The 16,532-nt window shown below is 41.6% G+C and overlaps 1 protein-coding gene across 4 annotated transcripts; it reads right to left on the reverse strand.

The window, feature by feature from the left end:
* Positions 1 to 1,450: 1,450 nt before the first annotated feature.
* LOC144216210 (cystatin-13-like) lies at positions 1,451 to 15,745 on the reverse strand. Of its 4 annotated transcripts, none has more exons than XM_077745486.1 (4): positions 15,537 to 15,745; positions 12,781 to 13,119; positions 5,560 to 5,673; positions 1,451 to 1,667 (listed from the first exon to the last, which is right to left on the reverse strand). In XM_077745486.1, the coding sequence occupies exons 2-4, from the start codon at positions 13,006 to 13,008 to the stop codon at positions 1,584 to 1,586; spliced, it is 426 nt and encodes a 141-aa protein (XP_077601612.1). In that variant the 5' UTR covers positions 13,009 to 13,119; positions 15,537 to 15,745; the 3' UTR covers positions 1,451 to 1,583. The 4 variants fall into 4 exon arrangements, with proteins under 4 accessions (XP_077601612.1, XP_077601611.1, XP_077601614.1 ...); XM_077745485.1 differs by having other exon boundaries at positions 12,781 to 13,122; XM_077745488.1 differs by lacking the exon at positions 15,537 to 15,745 and adding an exon at positions 15,401 to 15,521.
* Positions 15,746 to 16,532: the final 787 nt, after the last annotated feature.

Genomic DNA, 16,532 nt, shown 5'->3' on the forward strand with positions numbered 1-16,532 from the left:
GAGCTTCACCATCTCTCATATGTCTAAGATGACATATGTTATTGCTCCTGTGCTACTATTGACACTGCCCTGGCTGGCCTTGTCCTGCACATTAGTGGTGTAGTTTTCATATCCAGGTTTCAGAAAGTGCTCCTTTCTGGTCATGTTAACTCTCTTCATTATCTTAGCCCACCTCTACACATACACACATGTGCACAAACACACACACAGTGGTAGCCAACCTCCAATATGACCTCCACAGATCCTCATCTTCTGGTCTCACACCCTTGTAGAGTCCCCCAAAACTGAACCAGAGCTAATATGGGTGGCCAATACTACAAGGAAGAGGTGATGGTGTGTTATATCTGAAGCTAGATCACAAAGAGCTCAATGCCCTTTGGCTTCCATCTTGGTTTCTCAGAACATTCTCTCGGAAGGAAGCACATAGTGGCCCTGTGGAGAGGCTGACATTAAGGGGAACAAAAATCTCCTGTCAATGGCCAACATCAACTCGCAGTTATGAGTGTGAACTATTTGGGAAGTGGATTCTCCAGAGCCAAATTAACCCTCATATGAGGGCAGTGTAGTCAATGACTGAGTGTAGACACTCAGACACTCACTCAAGAGACAGAGGAAACACCCCACTAAGCCGCCCTCAGATCCCTGACCCACAGACACCATGAGAGACATAATTTTTTTAAGCCACTAGGGGCAGGGTGATTAGTTGCACAGCATTAGATAACTAACACATTCTACTGTGCACACACACATGCACAAAACAATCTATTATTCATGAAACATCAGTCCCCTTGAATTTTTTTCTGCTTCACTTCAAAACCAAAATTACATTGCAAATCTACAAATGACCCAACGATCTTCCAGCTGGATTGGTTGTCTGAAACTGTTTCTAAGTCATTGGGCTGTATCTTCCCTGCAGTCCTAGGCAGGGAGACTTTTGTGGAAATCTATGAAAAGAACACCCTCAAAGAAGTGAGCAAAATAAGTCAGGCAGAGAAGAACAAATATCATATGTTTGCACGTATAGGAGGATTAGGAGGAACTTGACGGAGGAACAAGGGGGAGAAGAAGGGCAGAAATGGTGGGGGAAAGGGAGAGAGGCAAACCATGAGAGACTCTTGAATGCTGACAAAAACTGAGGACTGATGGATGTGGGGGGGAGGGGGGGATGGGCATGGAGGAGGACACTTGTGGGGATGAGCACTGAGTGTTATGTGGAAACTAACTTGACAATAAACTATTTGTAAAAAAAAAAAAGAAGAAATAAATAAAACATATTAAAAAAAAAAAAAAGAAGTGAGTCTCTCAGAACCTGGCTGAAATAACCCACCAGCTCAAAACAGTTGAGCTTAGTTAGCTTTCCAGAAACAACTGTCCTCCAGTTAGCCCTCAAGAAACAGCTGTCAGTGGAAATTAATTTGTGCTCAGAGTTAAATGAGATATTGGAAACAGGTTTACACAGCCTTCTGTTTATTGGTAGCAGATTGCCCTGCTAGTAGATGACAGAGTCAATTAGAATAGGCTGATCGACACTGTAAAAAGGCATCATGTTCTCAGTATCAGCCCCTATACAGCACACAAGATAATTAGACCTCTTTGCATTGTTTCTTGAGCATAGTGAACTCAAATTTCCAAGGTTTGGTTGCAACAATAAAGGTGCAATAAAACATCTAAAAAAGACAAAAAGAATAATCAGCTTGTAAGAAAGAAAAATAAAAACAAAACAAATAAACAGAAGTTTCTATTTCCAAGTACTGGGATTTGGCTTCAGGGTGGCTAACGGCAGCCTGAGCCAGCCATGCCTCCACAGCCTCTGGAGCTTTTGGACCTGAGACCTTCTGGCAGAGGAGCCAGCCTAGTTCACCAGGCTGGACCGCTGCCAATTCATCTCCATGTGATCTGAAGCCGTCATGGATAGCTGGATCCCAGAAACTGGTTATTCTCAGAAATCTTCATATCCAGTTCTGGCCCTCATCCAGCCACACTGACTTCCCTGCAGCCCACTGAGACTCCATTTTGCATGGAAAGCCCAGTGAGTTCTTTCTAGGAGATGCAGCCCAACAAGAATAGTACAGAGTCCTATATGCCTTGGTGAGGTAGGATCAGCCAAAGTAGAAAGGAAACAATCAGAAAACAGAGAAATTGAAAACCCAATTATCAAGATCAATCTTGAGGACATTTAAACAATGTATATCAAAAATCTTTAAGAGGTGATAAAACACTAAATGAATAATTCAACTTCCCAGAAATTTACCTACAAGGAAACAATAACTAGCTATATGTATAAATAGAAATAAAGGATATTCATTAAAGTACTATTCATATGGCCAAAAATTAGGAAAACTTAACATTCTCAGAGATTGGCTTAGTAAAATGTGGACAAGCATTAAATGAAATCACAGTTTCACTATCTGATACTCTCAAATAATTTTACAGTTTTAGAAATTCTTAGAGTTTATTGTTAAGTGAAAATCTAGATTATAATACAGTAGACGGTATGATTCCAACTACACAAAAATACAAATATAAAATATAGGAAAGCTAATATAAATAACAACATATTGACAGTGGTAACTTTACATAAGGGTATTTATAGTTGATTTTAAGTGATTTAATACTTTTGAAGGTTCCAAATTTTCTACATGAAATGAATCAGGCCAATAACTATTTTAAATCATATCAAGTTTTAAATTTATATTCCAAAGAGCTCAGATGTTTGCCTTTTCTTCCTTTCTAAATCCCAATAAATAATTGAAGGAAGCAAATAAGGTCAAATTTATGAGTTCTATGAAATGGGAAAAGACTCTGTGCAAGGACAGAGACAGAAAAGATTCTCCACGTGCTAAGAAGTGGATTCAGTCAAGGTGATGACGTCTTCTGAATGGCAGATGCTCAACATAGAGGATGAGATCATAAGAGGAAACCAAGAAGACAAACTGTCTCTAAACCTCACAAGACTTGAAGTCATCCTCGATTCTTCTCTCACTCTCCATGGCCAATCCATCAGAAATTCCAACCAAGCCTTTCACAGACATTCAGAACCCAGCACCTCTACCATCTTAACCAACATCACAGCCTCCTACTGGTCTTACTGTCTCCTCCCCTGCCCCCATACTGGCTCTTCTCCATGTATCTCTCCATGCCTGCACTCCTGTTTCTGCCTGGCATATCTTGAAAACCGAGTGGCTTCTATGGGCTGTGTCAATGGACACCCTTACCCTATGAACTCCACTGTCTGTGCCAAGGGTTCCCTTGCCCTCTGACTTCCAAGAGCTGTGTCAATGGGCACTCTTGCCCTGTGGCCTCTATAGACCACATCAATGGGTACCCTCTGGCTTCCAGTTGGGTTTAGCCAAGGAGAGATAGAGGCAGGAAAGTGGGAGACATGAGGAGTTGAAGTCAGAGGGTTGGCTGTGGTTCCTGATAGAAGCCCTCAGATTGCTCCAGGGGGGAAAAAGATATTAAAAAGCAAATCTGAATGATTACTAGAGATATTAAAACATCTCAAGCTTGGGGCGCCTGGGTGGCTTAGTCGGTTAAGCGTCCAACTTTCGCTTAGGTCATGATCTCACGGTTCGTGGGTTCGAGCCCCGCGTCGGGCTCCGTGCTGACTGCCAGCTCAGAGCCTGGAGCCTGTTTCAGTCTGTGACTCCCTCTCTCTCTGACCCTCCCCTGCTCACGCTGTCTCTCTCTCTCTCCTAGAAATAAATAAAACATTAAAAAAATAAAAAAAAACAAACATCTCAAGCTTACTAGAAATCAGGAAGTGACCATGTGAAATGGTGAGATCTCCTTTCACATACATCAGAATGAAAACATTTAAGACAACCCCAAATGCTGAGGGAACATGAACAACCACACACACCACTGATGGTTCAAACACTTTGGAGAGTAAAACTGAGGTTGTGAGTCACATGTAGTAGCCCATGAATGTGTAAGCCGTATGTGTGGCAGTATGGCAGCCCCACTCATGAATGCCCCCCACTGAGGAAGTCCCAAACCTGCTCAGTCAGCACCTGTCTTAACTGTCACTGCTCCATTGTTGTTAAAAGCGAAAATTTAAGACAACCATAAGTTTCTATAGTAGTAAGATGTTTACACAATGTAATACAGTCATATGATAGCTTAATATGCACTATTAAAAATAATTTTAGCCAATTACTATATACATTATATGACCCAAAAAAACCATTTGGCATAAATAATATCAGATTGTGCTAACATAAATCTCAAAACATATTGTTGAGTGGGGGAAAACAAAGAGCAAGATAAAGTTCCAAAATTTCTGTAATTTTTGAAATACACACAAAACTCTACACNTGTTAAGTAGTTTTTTTGGGGGGGGGGGAGGAGAGGAAAGGGTGTTTAACATTTTCTTGTTAAAATAAACATTTAAAATTAATGTAATAAAATGACAACAGTTATAAAATCAAGCACATGGGTACTTGATATATCATTCTCAGTATCTACCAAAAATTTTTTTAAAATATTTTTTTATTTATTTCTAGAGGAGAGAGAGAGACAGCGTGAGCAGGGGAGGGACAGAGAGAGAGGGAGTCACAGACTCTGAAACAGGCTTCAGGCTCTGAGCTGGCAGTCAGCACAGAGCCCGACGCGGGGCTCGGACCCACGAGCCGCGAGATCATGACCTAAGCGAAAAGTCGGACGCTCAACCGACTAAGCCACCCAGGCGCCCCTACCAAAAATTTTAAAATGTTACTTAACTGAGGAACCTGGATGGCTCAGTCAGTTAAGCATCTGACTTCGGTTCAGATCATGATATTGTGGTTCATGAGTTCAAGCCATGTATCAGGCTCTGTGCTGACAGCTTGGAGCCTGCTTGGGATTCTCTCTCTGCCCCTGTCCTGTTCACAGTCTCTCTCTCTCTCTCCTTCTCTCTCAAAATAAATAAACTTTTAAAAATGTAAAAAAATTAAAATGTTACTTAATTGAAACAAGTTCTAATAATTTATAATAATAGCCAACTTTCTAGATGTAGCCTTCAACTTGCATTTGGTATTCATTGGAATATAAAGATGTATTTTATTTGCACATCTGGGCAATTTTAAGGAACCACTAATCTGCCATTATTTTTGCTTAGCCATGTCTCATGCCAGCTTTAAGGATATACTAAATAGGTGTCTTCTGTGAAGATACAGATATATATATACTTGTATATGCAGCTTCAATTATGAAAGAGAAAAATTAGATCTTCTATGAAAAGATCACTAAATCAAATTTGAAAAAGTGAAAGAGAAAGTTACAACTGTCCAGTTGAACCTAGTCCAGCTTTCAGAACAGTGAGAAATAATGAACAGGTGTTGCTTTAAGCCACTAGGTGTCTACATGTGTGCTGGCAGGGGTCAGGGGAAGGTGGTATCAGCAAAAAATGATAGTCACAGTCTTTATGTCTAGAACCTGGCCATCCTGGATCCTGAATATGATCAGAATGTGGCTTAGAAAGGAAACCAGAAAATCAAATCAGGATTGGTCCTATTGATGTTCTCAGTCTGGTACACAGACCTTACTGAGACCATCCCTGCCCCCACTTGAGGCATATACCTTTTGCATTTGGGGATCCTGTTGTAATAAGCAGTTCTCATTTTCTCCTGAAATTTTCTTGCACATTGTTCGGGCAATTTTGACTTCAAGAAAGTAGTCCAAACTCTCTGTGACCTGTCAAGGAGCAATTTAAAAATTAGAGATAATAAATGAATACATGATATCAACTGTCATCTCTGGTAAATGAACATGTCATTGACTGCTTAGAGCAAAGAATATCTCCCCACTTCCCTCCCTCCTACAGTTTCCTTGCTAGAAACTTTGGGGTAACTGGAGGGGGAGGGGTTCTTCTCTTGATCCCTCTCCTGTCTTTCATCATGATGTTGAATATTAATTAGTTACAACTGTCCCTAAGATAAAGCAAGAGAACTATTCCCCAAAGAATGTTTTCTCCAGAAACGTAATGGTTTGCTTATTGGAGCTGGGTAAATTAACAGCAGAGTTTAAAACATCTTCATCCTGGGGTGCCTGGGTGGCTCAGTTGTTAAGCGTCTGACTTCGGCTCAGGTCATGATCTCATGGTTCATGGGTTCAAGCCCCGCGTTGGGCTCTGTGCTGACAGCTCAGAGCCTGGAACCTGTTTCAGATTCTGTGTCTCCCTCTCTCTCTGATCCTCCCCTGCTCACGCTGTCTCCCTCTCTCTCTCAAAAATAACTAAAACATTAAATTTTTTTTTAAAAATCTTCATACTTAGGCAATAGATATTGGGGGAAGAAGGCAAGACATTCCAGAACTGAAATTTACTTGGAGGGTATTGTTTCTCTCTCTAGCTTCTCTCCCCAGTAATTTTAGCAATTCCACATGATACACTCTCCTAAGTCCCTGATTTCAGATCCTCTTCCTCACCTGTGCAGAGTCCCCCACCAGCCTTGTATTCCAGGGAGAACCATGCGGAAATGAGATGCACAATGGCAAATGGAGACTTTCATTGTTTAAAAATAAAAACAAGGTTAAATTTTACAAGACTTAAGGGAGAGAAAGTATTAAAGAGAATGGCCAAGTTAAACACAATAACTGACCCTAGAAGAATCAGAGACAATTCAGAAAATACAGTAAACATTTTGGACATTCAAGAAAAGTTGCCTGAACATTAAACAAAATGGTTGTGATGGGCAGAATTCTAAGTATGGTTTCTTGAATATCACATATACTTTAAAATTTTTCAGTTATGTATGTATGTGTATATAAAGTGTCTGGAAGGACTGAACCAACTGCCCTCAGGAAATGATGAGTCAGAAATTGAGTTTTCACTTCCATTTTTTTAACTCAGCAACTTCCAAACCTACTTCTAGAACTTGTTTTTATGATGGGATAATAAATTTCTTTTTCTTTTTTTTTTTTTTACAAATAGTTTATTGTCAAATTAGTTTCCACATAACACTCAGTGCTCATCCCCATAAGTGTCCTCCTCTATGCCCATCCCCCCTCCCCCCCACATCCATCAGTCCTCAGTTTTTGTCAGCATTCAAGAGTCTCTCATGGTTTGCCTCTCTCCCTTTCCCCCACCATTTCCGCCCTTCTTCTCCCCCTTGTTCCTCCGTCAAGTTCCTCCTAATCCTCCTATACGTGCAAACATATGATATTTGTCCTTCTCTGCCTGACTTATTTGAGGGTGTTATGCTGAGCGAAATAATAAATTTCTTAACATCAGTACATTTAGGGCTGGATCGATCTTTGTGGTGGGGGCTGCCCAGGAGCTTCAGGGGGCTTAGCAGCATCCTTGGCCTCTGCCTAACAGATGTCAGCAGCAGCCCCCTCTGGTTGTGATGACCAAAGATGCTTCCAGATATTGGCGAAAATTCCCTGCCAAGCAAAATCCATGCTCACTTAAGAACCACTGCTTTATATTGAATAATACTTCCAAGTTAAAATTATCATAAAAACAAACTGCTCTTAATCATACTCAGTAGTCACCAACTGACCACCAACCCTATCTTGACCCCTGATTGTCCAGAAAAGGGAGGGGAATGAAGGTCCTGACTGCTGAGTTAGCCCTGCAATAGACAGGCCCTCTGACCCTCCAGCCACAGTGTCTCACTACTCACACCTCATTCGTATCACTTAGGCAGTAACATGTGCTTATTCCCAGCAGCCAGCCTGGGTTTAAATCTTGACTTTTCTACATACAAGTTGTGCATCCCTGAGCAAATTACTAACATGCTCAGTGCCTGTTTCCTCCTTAAAGTGGAAGAATAGTTCCTATGTAATGAGTTGTGAGATTTGAATGAGCATATGAAAAACAACCAGGTCCTGGAGCTCCTGAGTAGTTAGGCTTCTGATGTTTGATTTTGTCTTAAGTCATGATCTCATGGTTAGTAAGATGGAACACCACATTAGGCTTGGCACTGACAGAGCAGAGCCTGCCTGGGATTCTCTTTATCCCTCTCTGCCTGCCTCTCTCTCTCTTAAAATAAATAACGTTAAAACAAAAGGGTGAAAGAAAAGGAAAAGCAACTGGAGTTGACCCTTGAACAACGTGGGGGTTACAAGCACAGTCAAAACTCCAAGTGGAACTTTTGACTCCTCAAGAACTTAACTACTAATAGAAGACCTAACAATAAAATAGTCAATTAACACATATTTTGTGTATTGTATATATTATATACTGTATTCTTGCAATAAAGTAAGCTAGGGTAAAGAAAATTTTATTAAGAAAATCATAAGAGAAAATACATTTACATTACTGCACTATATTTCTTGAAACAAATTAGCATATAATTGGACCCATGGTGCTCATTTTTACCATCATTCACCTTGCACAAAATCTACAGCAGAGCCTCAGTCAACTATGAACTAGAGTAGGTGGCTGCAAACTTCTTCTTTAAGGACTGGAGAGTAAATATTTTAGGCTCAGAACATACGTTCTTGTCATTGCAGTGCTAAAGTTGCCTTAGACTGCACTCAAATAATGCAAATGGCAATGTTCTAATAAAACTTTATTTATAAACACAGAAATTTAAATGTTATGTAATTTTCATGTCACAAAATACTCTTTTTTTATTTCTTATAACCATTCTTAGTTCATGGGGCATACAAAATAAGCAGCAAGCCAGACTTGGTTGCAGGCTATAATTGGCCAACTTCTGATTTAGATCTTTGTACATTTAAGTTAAATCATCCAATAAAATATAGCTCTTTTCTTTATATAGAGACTGTGTGTGTTACTAAGTTTAATCTGAATTATCACCAAGCTCTTTTCTTTTTGCTTTTGTTTTGTTTAACATTTATTTATTTTTAAGAGAGAGAGAGAGAGAGAGAGAGGGAGAGAGCAAGTGTGGTAGGGGGAGAGAGAGAGAGGGAGACACAGAATCTGAACCAGGTTCCAGGCCCTAAGCTCTCAGCACAGAGCCTGATGAGAGGCTCGGACTCACAAACTGCGAGATCATGACCTAAGCTGAAGTCAGACACCTAACCACTTAACCAGGTGTCCCAAGGAGTTTCAAATACCTCTACTCTAGCCTCTTTTTTAACTCTTTCAACCTGATTCTTTTGAATTCTTACCTGCATTCAAGAGTTTATAGTGAGCTGAGAAATAAAGTGTACATTCATGGCAAAAAACAAAAATAGCACACAGTACAAAATAATATATAATTTGAGGGACATGAAAACTTGGCGTATATTTGATTAAATACCTGTCTTTAAAGCAGAATAATTTATTTGTGGAAGCTAAAAAGCCTAGATAAAGAGAAGTCCATGAGAGTAGAATAGTTTTGGACAAGGTGGGAACTTCATTAAGGACAGGCACTAAATATAAATGAGACCCCTGAGGCAATTGATGTTTATGAGGCTTTACTTCGGCCACCCAGTGGTGAGGAGGAGAGCCAAGGTCTGTGTGTGGGTGGAGGGTAGACAAGGGACCAAATGTCCCATCCTCATAAAGGATGAAGCTGCCAAGTGAGCCTTCTTTCCTGACCCTGTTAAGAAACTGGGAACCTGAGAAGTTTCCTGGTGACCTGGAGGGATGGACAGCAAAAGTTGGAAGGAAGAGGGGCAAGAGGAGACAGAACCAGTGAAAAGGGAAGAGCAAAAACCAATCCCTGTACTACACGTCACTTTGATGTTGCAGGGTAGCCCCCATCCCCCATCAGCCACTCTCTCTTCCCTTCCTTAAACTCCAGCCAGACTGGCTGAACCCCTTTCCTTCTGTGTACCTACTGATTATTCTCTGAGGTTCCCCCAAACCACAGTCCAATCATCTTTCTCAGGAGACAATATTGGTGCAATGCTCTCTTCTATGATACAGTCTGTATTCCAATTCATCCAACTACTCCAATAACATCTTGTATATGTTTTTTTTTTAATTCAAGAGATAATATAAGACCACTTACTGCATTTAGTTGTCTTGTTTCTTACATCTCATTTAATCAAGTAGTTTTCCTGCTTTTTCTCCTGGTCTTTCATTTTTAAGAGGTCTTACAAAAAGTCCTATAACATGGATTTGTCTAAGTGTTCCTCCGTATTACCTTCTTTTTCCCAAGATTTTATTTAAATTCAAGTTAGTTAACAAGTAGTACAGTATTGGTTTCAGGAATAGAATTTAGTGATTCATCACTTACATATAACACCCAAGTGTTTATCACATATCACAACATCACTCCTTAATCCCCATCACCTGTTTAGCCCATACTCCCACCCATATCCCTTCCAGCAACCCTCAGTTTGTTCTCTATAGAATACAGAGTCTCTTATGGTTTGCCTCCCTCTCTGTTTTTATCTTATTTTATTTTTTCTTCCCTTCTTTCAAGAATGAAATATTTTTCTTATTTTTTAAAATAGTTTATTGTCAAGCTGGATTCCATATAACACCCAGTGCTCATCCCAGCAAGTGCCCTCCTCCATGCCCATCTCCCCCCTCCCCTTCTCCCCAAACTTCATCAGCCCTCAGTTTGTTGTCAGCATTCAAGAGTCTCTCATGGTTTTCCTCCCTCCCTCTCCCCAACTATTTTTCCCCTTCTCTTTCCCCATGGTCCTCCTTTAAGTTCCTCCTAATCCTCCTATACGTGCAAACATATAGTATCTGTCCTACTCTGCCTGACTTATTTCACTCAGCATAACACCCTCAGGGTCCATCCACGTTGCTACAAATGTCCAGATTTCATTCTTTCTCATTGCCATATAGTATTCCATCATATAGATAAACCATATCTTGATCCATTCATCCATTGATGGACACTTAGGCTCTTTCCATGTTTTGGCTATTGTTGAGAGTTCTGCTATGAACATTGGGGTCCATGTGCCCCTCTGCATCAGGACTCCTGTACCCCTTGGATAAATTCCTAGCAGTGCTATTGCTGGGTCATAGGGGAGTTCCACTGTCAATTTTTTGAGGGACCTCTACACTGTTTTCCGGAGGGGCTGCACCAGTTTACATTCGCACCAGTGTGGAGGAGGGTGCCCGTTTCTCCACATCCTTGCCAGCATCTAGAGTCTCCTAATTTGTTCATTTTAGCCATTCTGACCAACGTGAGGTGGTATCTCAGTGTGGTTTTGATCTGCATTTCTCTGATGATGAGGGATGCTGAGCATCGTTTCATGTGTCTGTTGGCCATCTGGATGTCCTCTTTGAAGAAGTGTCTGTTTATGTCTTCTGCCCATTTCTTCACTGAATTGTTTGTTTTTTGGGTGTGGAGTTTGGTGAGTTCCTTATAGATTTTGGATACTAGCCCATTATCTGATATGTCATTTGCAACTATCTTTTCCCATTCCATCGGTTGCCTATTAGTTTTATTGATTGTTTCCCTTGTCATGCAGATGGTTTTTTTTTTATCTTGATGACGTCCCAATAGTTCATTTTGCTCTTGATTCCTTTGCCTTTGGGGATGTGTCAAGTAATAAATTGCTGCGGTTGAGGTCAAGGCGGTTGTTTCCTGCTTTCTCCTCTAGGGTTTTGATGGTTTCCTGTCTCACATTCAGGTCCTTTATCCATTTTGAGTTTATTTTTGTGTATGGTGTGAGAAAGTGTTCTAGCTTCATTCTTCTGCATGTTGCTGTTCACTTCTCCCAGCATGATCTGTTAAAGAGGCTGTCTTTTTTCCATTAGATACTCTTTCCCGCTTTGTCAAAGTCAAATTGGCCCTACCCATGTGGGTCCAGTCTGAGTTCTTTATTCTATTCCATTGGTCTATGTGTCTGTTTTTGTCCATTGTTTCTTTCGTGATTTTCTGTCTAGTTTATCTATCCATTGCTGTAAGTGGAGTATGAAAGTCACCTGCTATTAGCACATTCTTGTCCATAAGATTGTTTCTGTTTGTGACTAATTGTTTAATGTATTTGAGTGCTTCCGTATTCAGTGCATAGAAATTTATAATTGTTAGCTCTTTCTGATGGATAGACCCTGTAATTATTTTATAATGCCCTCTTCATCCCTTGTTACTGCCTTGACTTTAAAGTCCAGTTTGTCTGATATAAGTATAGCTATTCCAGCTTTCTTTTGACTTCAAGTAACATGATAGATATTTCTCCATCTCAGGGGATGGATTTTAGACAAGAATACCATGACAGGTGAGGTTGTGTCCCTTCCATGACATCACATCAGTGGCACATGATGTCAATTCGTCCCAGTGTTGGTGATGAACATTGGGTGATTGAGGCATTCACCAGATTTCCTAATTGTAGGCGTATATTTTCCCTGTTAATAATTAATGAAAGAATCACCCCAGCAATTTTTCTGGAGTCCTACCAAGTGGATGTAGGATTCATTGATGATGTTTGCCTAAAGTAGTTGTGGCCATGACGATTTCCTACTTACATAGACTTTTACATCTGCAGGTAGGTATTTTTCTGTAAAAGAAAAGCCTTCCCTTCTCTGTCCTGAGTCCTCCTGGGTCCTTTTCTCCCCCCTAAAACCTGGGAGTGCACTTTCTTTGCTTTTTCACTGTTATAATCCATACCTGTAATTACTCATTTTGATGTTATCAGCCCAAATTGTTCCAAATGGGACCCTTCAAGAACCCTTCTTCGGTTCTCACCTATGCTTTCTGATACCACTATAATCAATTTTCAATTATGTTAATGGATATTTTATGTTTCATCCCAGAATAATAAATGATGAAGACTAATTAATTTTCCTCCAAAAACCCCTAAAACAAAATTAATATGTATATGACTACAGACATTTCTCAGCTGCTTTCTACTCCCTTGTCTCTGTGACCCTCCATGGATAATGGGACCCCCCACAACTGCATCTTGGAGAGAAAGAGCAAGGAGAAAATGCTCACTGACCTGCTCCTGGGATTTCAGGACCTTCACCACATTGTAACTGTACTTGTCTTTGCTGCTCTTATTAAATTCTTTCATAGCGAACCACAGAGCTTGTTGCACATAGACATAGGTTTCAGGGATGTCTTGGAATTTCCTCACCACCTTTGACCTGCCCCAGGGATGGACACCTCTGGACACAAAGGCCACAGTGGCCACCAGGAGCAGCAGGCTCAGGCAGAGTCTGGCCATGGCACCTCAGACAAGGGGGCACAGGCCTTGTTCCTTCTGTCCTTCCAAGGTTGGAGCAGGATGTGAGCTGGGCTGGCCCTGCTGCTACTGCACCCTCAGGTCTTTCTGGCACTGCTAGGAGTGAAAGAGGGAGAACTTCTGTTATCTCTGTGTCCTATGGGCTTCTCTCTCTCCTTTCCCAAAGAGAAGATGAGTGAGAAATTGGCAGTCACAATTCCCATTTTGGCTGTTTCTTTCTGGAAGGATGCATGCCTCAATGTACTCACAATCTTTCCCTTCCCTACCAGGAGATCCCTGCCTCCTTATCTGTGAGGTCCCAACATATCCACTGTAGGTGCCTGCCTGTCTCTGTGCACAGAATGGCTTAAGGACCTGCAACAGACACATTGCCACAGGGAGAACATGGGTCTCAAAACTCATCTTATTGTTTCCTCTCCAGGATCATGTATGAAAATCCTCAGCCAGAACCTTTGTCTGGCCTCAAAAGTGCCCCTGAATCTCCCCTGTTTCCAGTTAGGCTCACTAACAATCACATTGAGATCTATTTATGGAGTGTTATTGAGTTGTGCCAGCCCTCATGATAAGAATGTCACATGTTTCTCTTATTTAATCATCCTTTTTGGGGCCACATAATGAGCAGACCCTTTTACACAAGAGGAAAGTGGGACGCTTAAAGAGCTCAAGTAAATGCCTCAGGTGACTTGACTGAGTGTCAGAGCTTTTGCCTGCCTGACACATACTTTCAGATCTACCTCAACCTAACAGATGAGTATGTGTAGATCACAGCTTGTAATGTGCATTTGCTTCTGAGGACATTCCATTCTACTACAGAAGGTGAATCAGGATGTAGTTTGTGAGACAGAGGAACAATATTTAATGTGTTATATATAGGTAATGAATAAACAAATATCTTGAGAGATGTAGAGGCCAAGGTCAGGACACCTAAAGATGAGCCACTTTAGCATAAAGATTATTTTGACTTAATAAAAAATACAAAACAGGGCTTCCAGGTAGCTCAAATCTTGATTTTGGCTCCAGTCATGATAGCATGGTTCATGATCAAGCCCCATATTGGGCTCCATGCTGATAGTATGGAGCCTGCTTCAGATTCTCGCCCTGCTCCCCACCTTTCTCTCTGCCATTCCACTGCTTGAGCTCTCTCTCTCAAAATAAATAAATAAACTTTAGTTTTTAAAAATTTTATTAATGTTTATTCATTTTTGAGAGAGAGCCAGAGCACTAGAGGGGTGAAGCAAGAGGGAGACACAGAATCCAAAGCAGGCTCCAGCTCTGAGCTTTCAGCACAAAGCTCAATGAGGGGTTCAAACATACAAACCATGAGATCATGACCTGAGCTGAAGTCTGACACTTAATCCACTGAGCCACCCAGGCACCCCTAAATAAATAAACTTTAAAAAATAAATATAAAAAATAAAAAACAAAAAAATCTAGTAGATTCAGGAAAAGTTCTTAACCTCCTCCCCTCCTTCAACTTCCCAAAAAGAATTTAGAAAGAGGGCCTGCTCCAGGGAGATAGCTACCACCACAGACAACTATATTATACTGTGAACAAAATATGGTAGACAGGAAGGAACCTAGCAAGGCCTGTTGGATCAAAGTCCTCTCTGTGTCCCATTGTTTCTGTGAGCTCAACAAAGATTTGTTTACAAAACATCTATTTTTTTAATTCTTTCTGAAGATTACATTCCTTCCCTTTGAAGTTCCAGACCCTGTATCCTTTTTCCTTAATTCAGAATGACATACATACCTCAGTTTACCTATCTGTCTTTGGAATTTCCATGTCTGTCTGGATTCCCTACATGTATGAAATTAAATTTTATTTTTCTCCTGTTAATCTATTGAATGTCAATTTGATTCTTAGTCTGATTAGAAGAATATTGAAGGATAAAGTTTTCCTCCCCCAGCAAAGACAAAGGCAGAATCCATAAGTTGTGTTCCTCACAGACAAATGGTAACTACATCTCACCTAAGTTGAACAAGGAATGTGATGGCAGAAACAAGATACCTGATGTCCATCAGACACCAACTACACATGAGACACATGAAGCACAGAATAGTTATGAGGTCTTACGTTAACCACCCAACAATGATGCCATCCTGGCCTCATGTGTCCTCACTCCAGGAACCACCAACCAAATCCTCAGGATGTACGGCTGTGACAGGCAGACTTGCCTGTGTGTCTCCTCAGGGCCAGGGTATGTTTCTGACCTGCTGCACAACTTTGATAAAACCCCCACTGTGGGCCTCATAACCCCATCAGTGAGGAGGCTGAGGCAGCAGAGGTCTGGGCAACATGGCCTTTCCATCTCCCTTGCTTGCCTCCATACCTGAAGTGTGTTAATTTGGTTCCTTTCCCTTCCTAGCCTCTCACCTGATGATTTGCACTGACTTGATACACATGGGACTTGCTCAAGCTGCTCCACGATGTCTGAATGAATTCCCTAGGGCACACTTGAAGACCACCCAGGCATCACAGTCCTTCCCCACCAGCTATTCCCCAGGCACACCTCAGAACCAAGCTCTTCACCACGTTCTGCTTGCTGAGGCTTGAGTTGGCTATCCTCTCCCACAGGTCGTATCTTTCTCCTTCCTGAGGACTTGAGCTCCAAGTGGCTTCCTTTTGTGGGCCACTCTCTGGCCCCAGCACACTCAGTTCATGCCCCTGGTCGCAGTGTCAGTCAGGCCTGAGCTCAGCGGTGCTTCTGCCCTCTGGCTGCTCTCCATAGCCAAGTGGTCACATCCATGGCCCCTTTGTGAGGTAAGCCCAGCCCCTCTGATGCTGCCCAAGTGTGAGACACCTCTGACAGGTCCCTCAGCTCTCAGAGGCCCACAGGCTCAGCAAAAGGCACCAGTGTCTGTCTCTGGTGCAGAAATCTCACCTGTTTCATACCTCTTGTCTCTAAATTCCTGGTCTTTGGACTAAACCCCTTAGAAATTAAAGCACTTCCATGGCAGTTTCTGTCAGATTCTGTTATGTGACTCCACAGTCCTAAAAGCAGGATGAGGCACCACACTGCCAGGCTCAGGGAATCTGGGACCAAGAAGTCCTTGAGGAGGTGGTACCTGTGGCTGGCAGGAGCTGCCCACAGAAACACCAGGTAGACAGCATCATTTGGCAATGATGGTGCTTGCATAACTTACCTCCGTGGGATGAACAAATGAGCAGATCCCCATGGACCCATTAGCCATATCTACTCCCATCGTTAACTTTGAATTCCCAATTCTGCCTCCCTCCCCCTTACTGGGGTTCCCTCTCTTGGTGATGATTCTCAGGCCCCAAGCCAGGCTCCACTGAAGAGCACCCTCCATTCCACTTGGCAGTTAGAGCTTACAGTGACAATGAGGGAGCTCCCAAGAACTCAGAAACTTGGGAATCAATATTTCTGTTTCCAGAACAAAATATAGATCAGCATAAAGAAGATCATACCTGAGATGTATAAGATAAAACTCCAAACAGGAAGTCAGATCCTTGGGCCCATAAAATCTGAGTCACCTGGCTAAGC

Source organism: Crocuta crocuta, unplaced genomic scaffold (assembly GCF_008692635.1).
Source record: "Crocuta crocuta isolate KB4526 unplaced genomic scaffold, BGI_CrCroc_1.0 scaffold178, whole genome shotgun sequence".
Classification (NCBI taxonomy): Eukaryota; Metazoa; Chordata; class Mammalia; order Carnivora; family Hyaenidae; genus Crocuta; species Crocuta crocuta.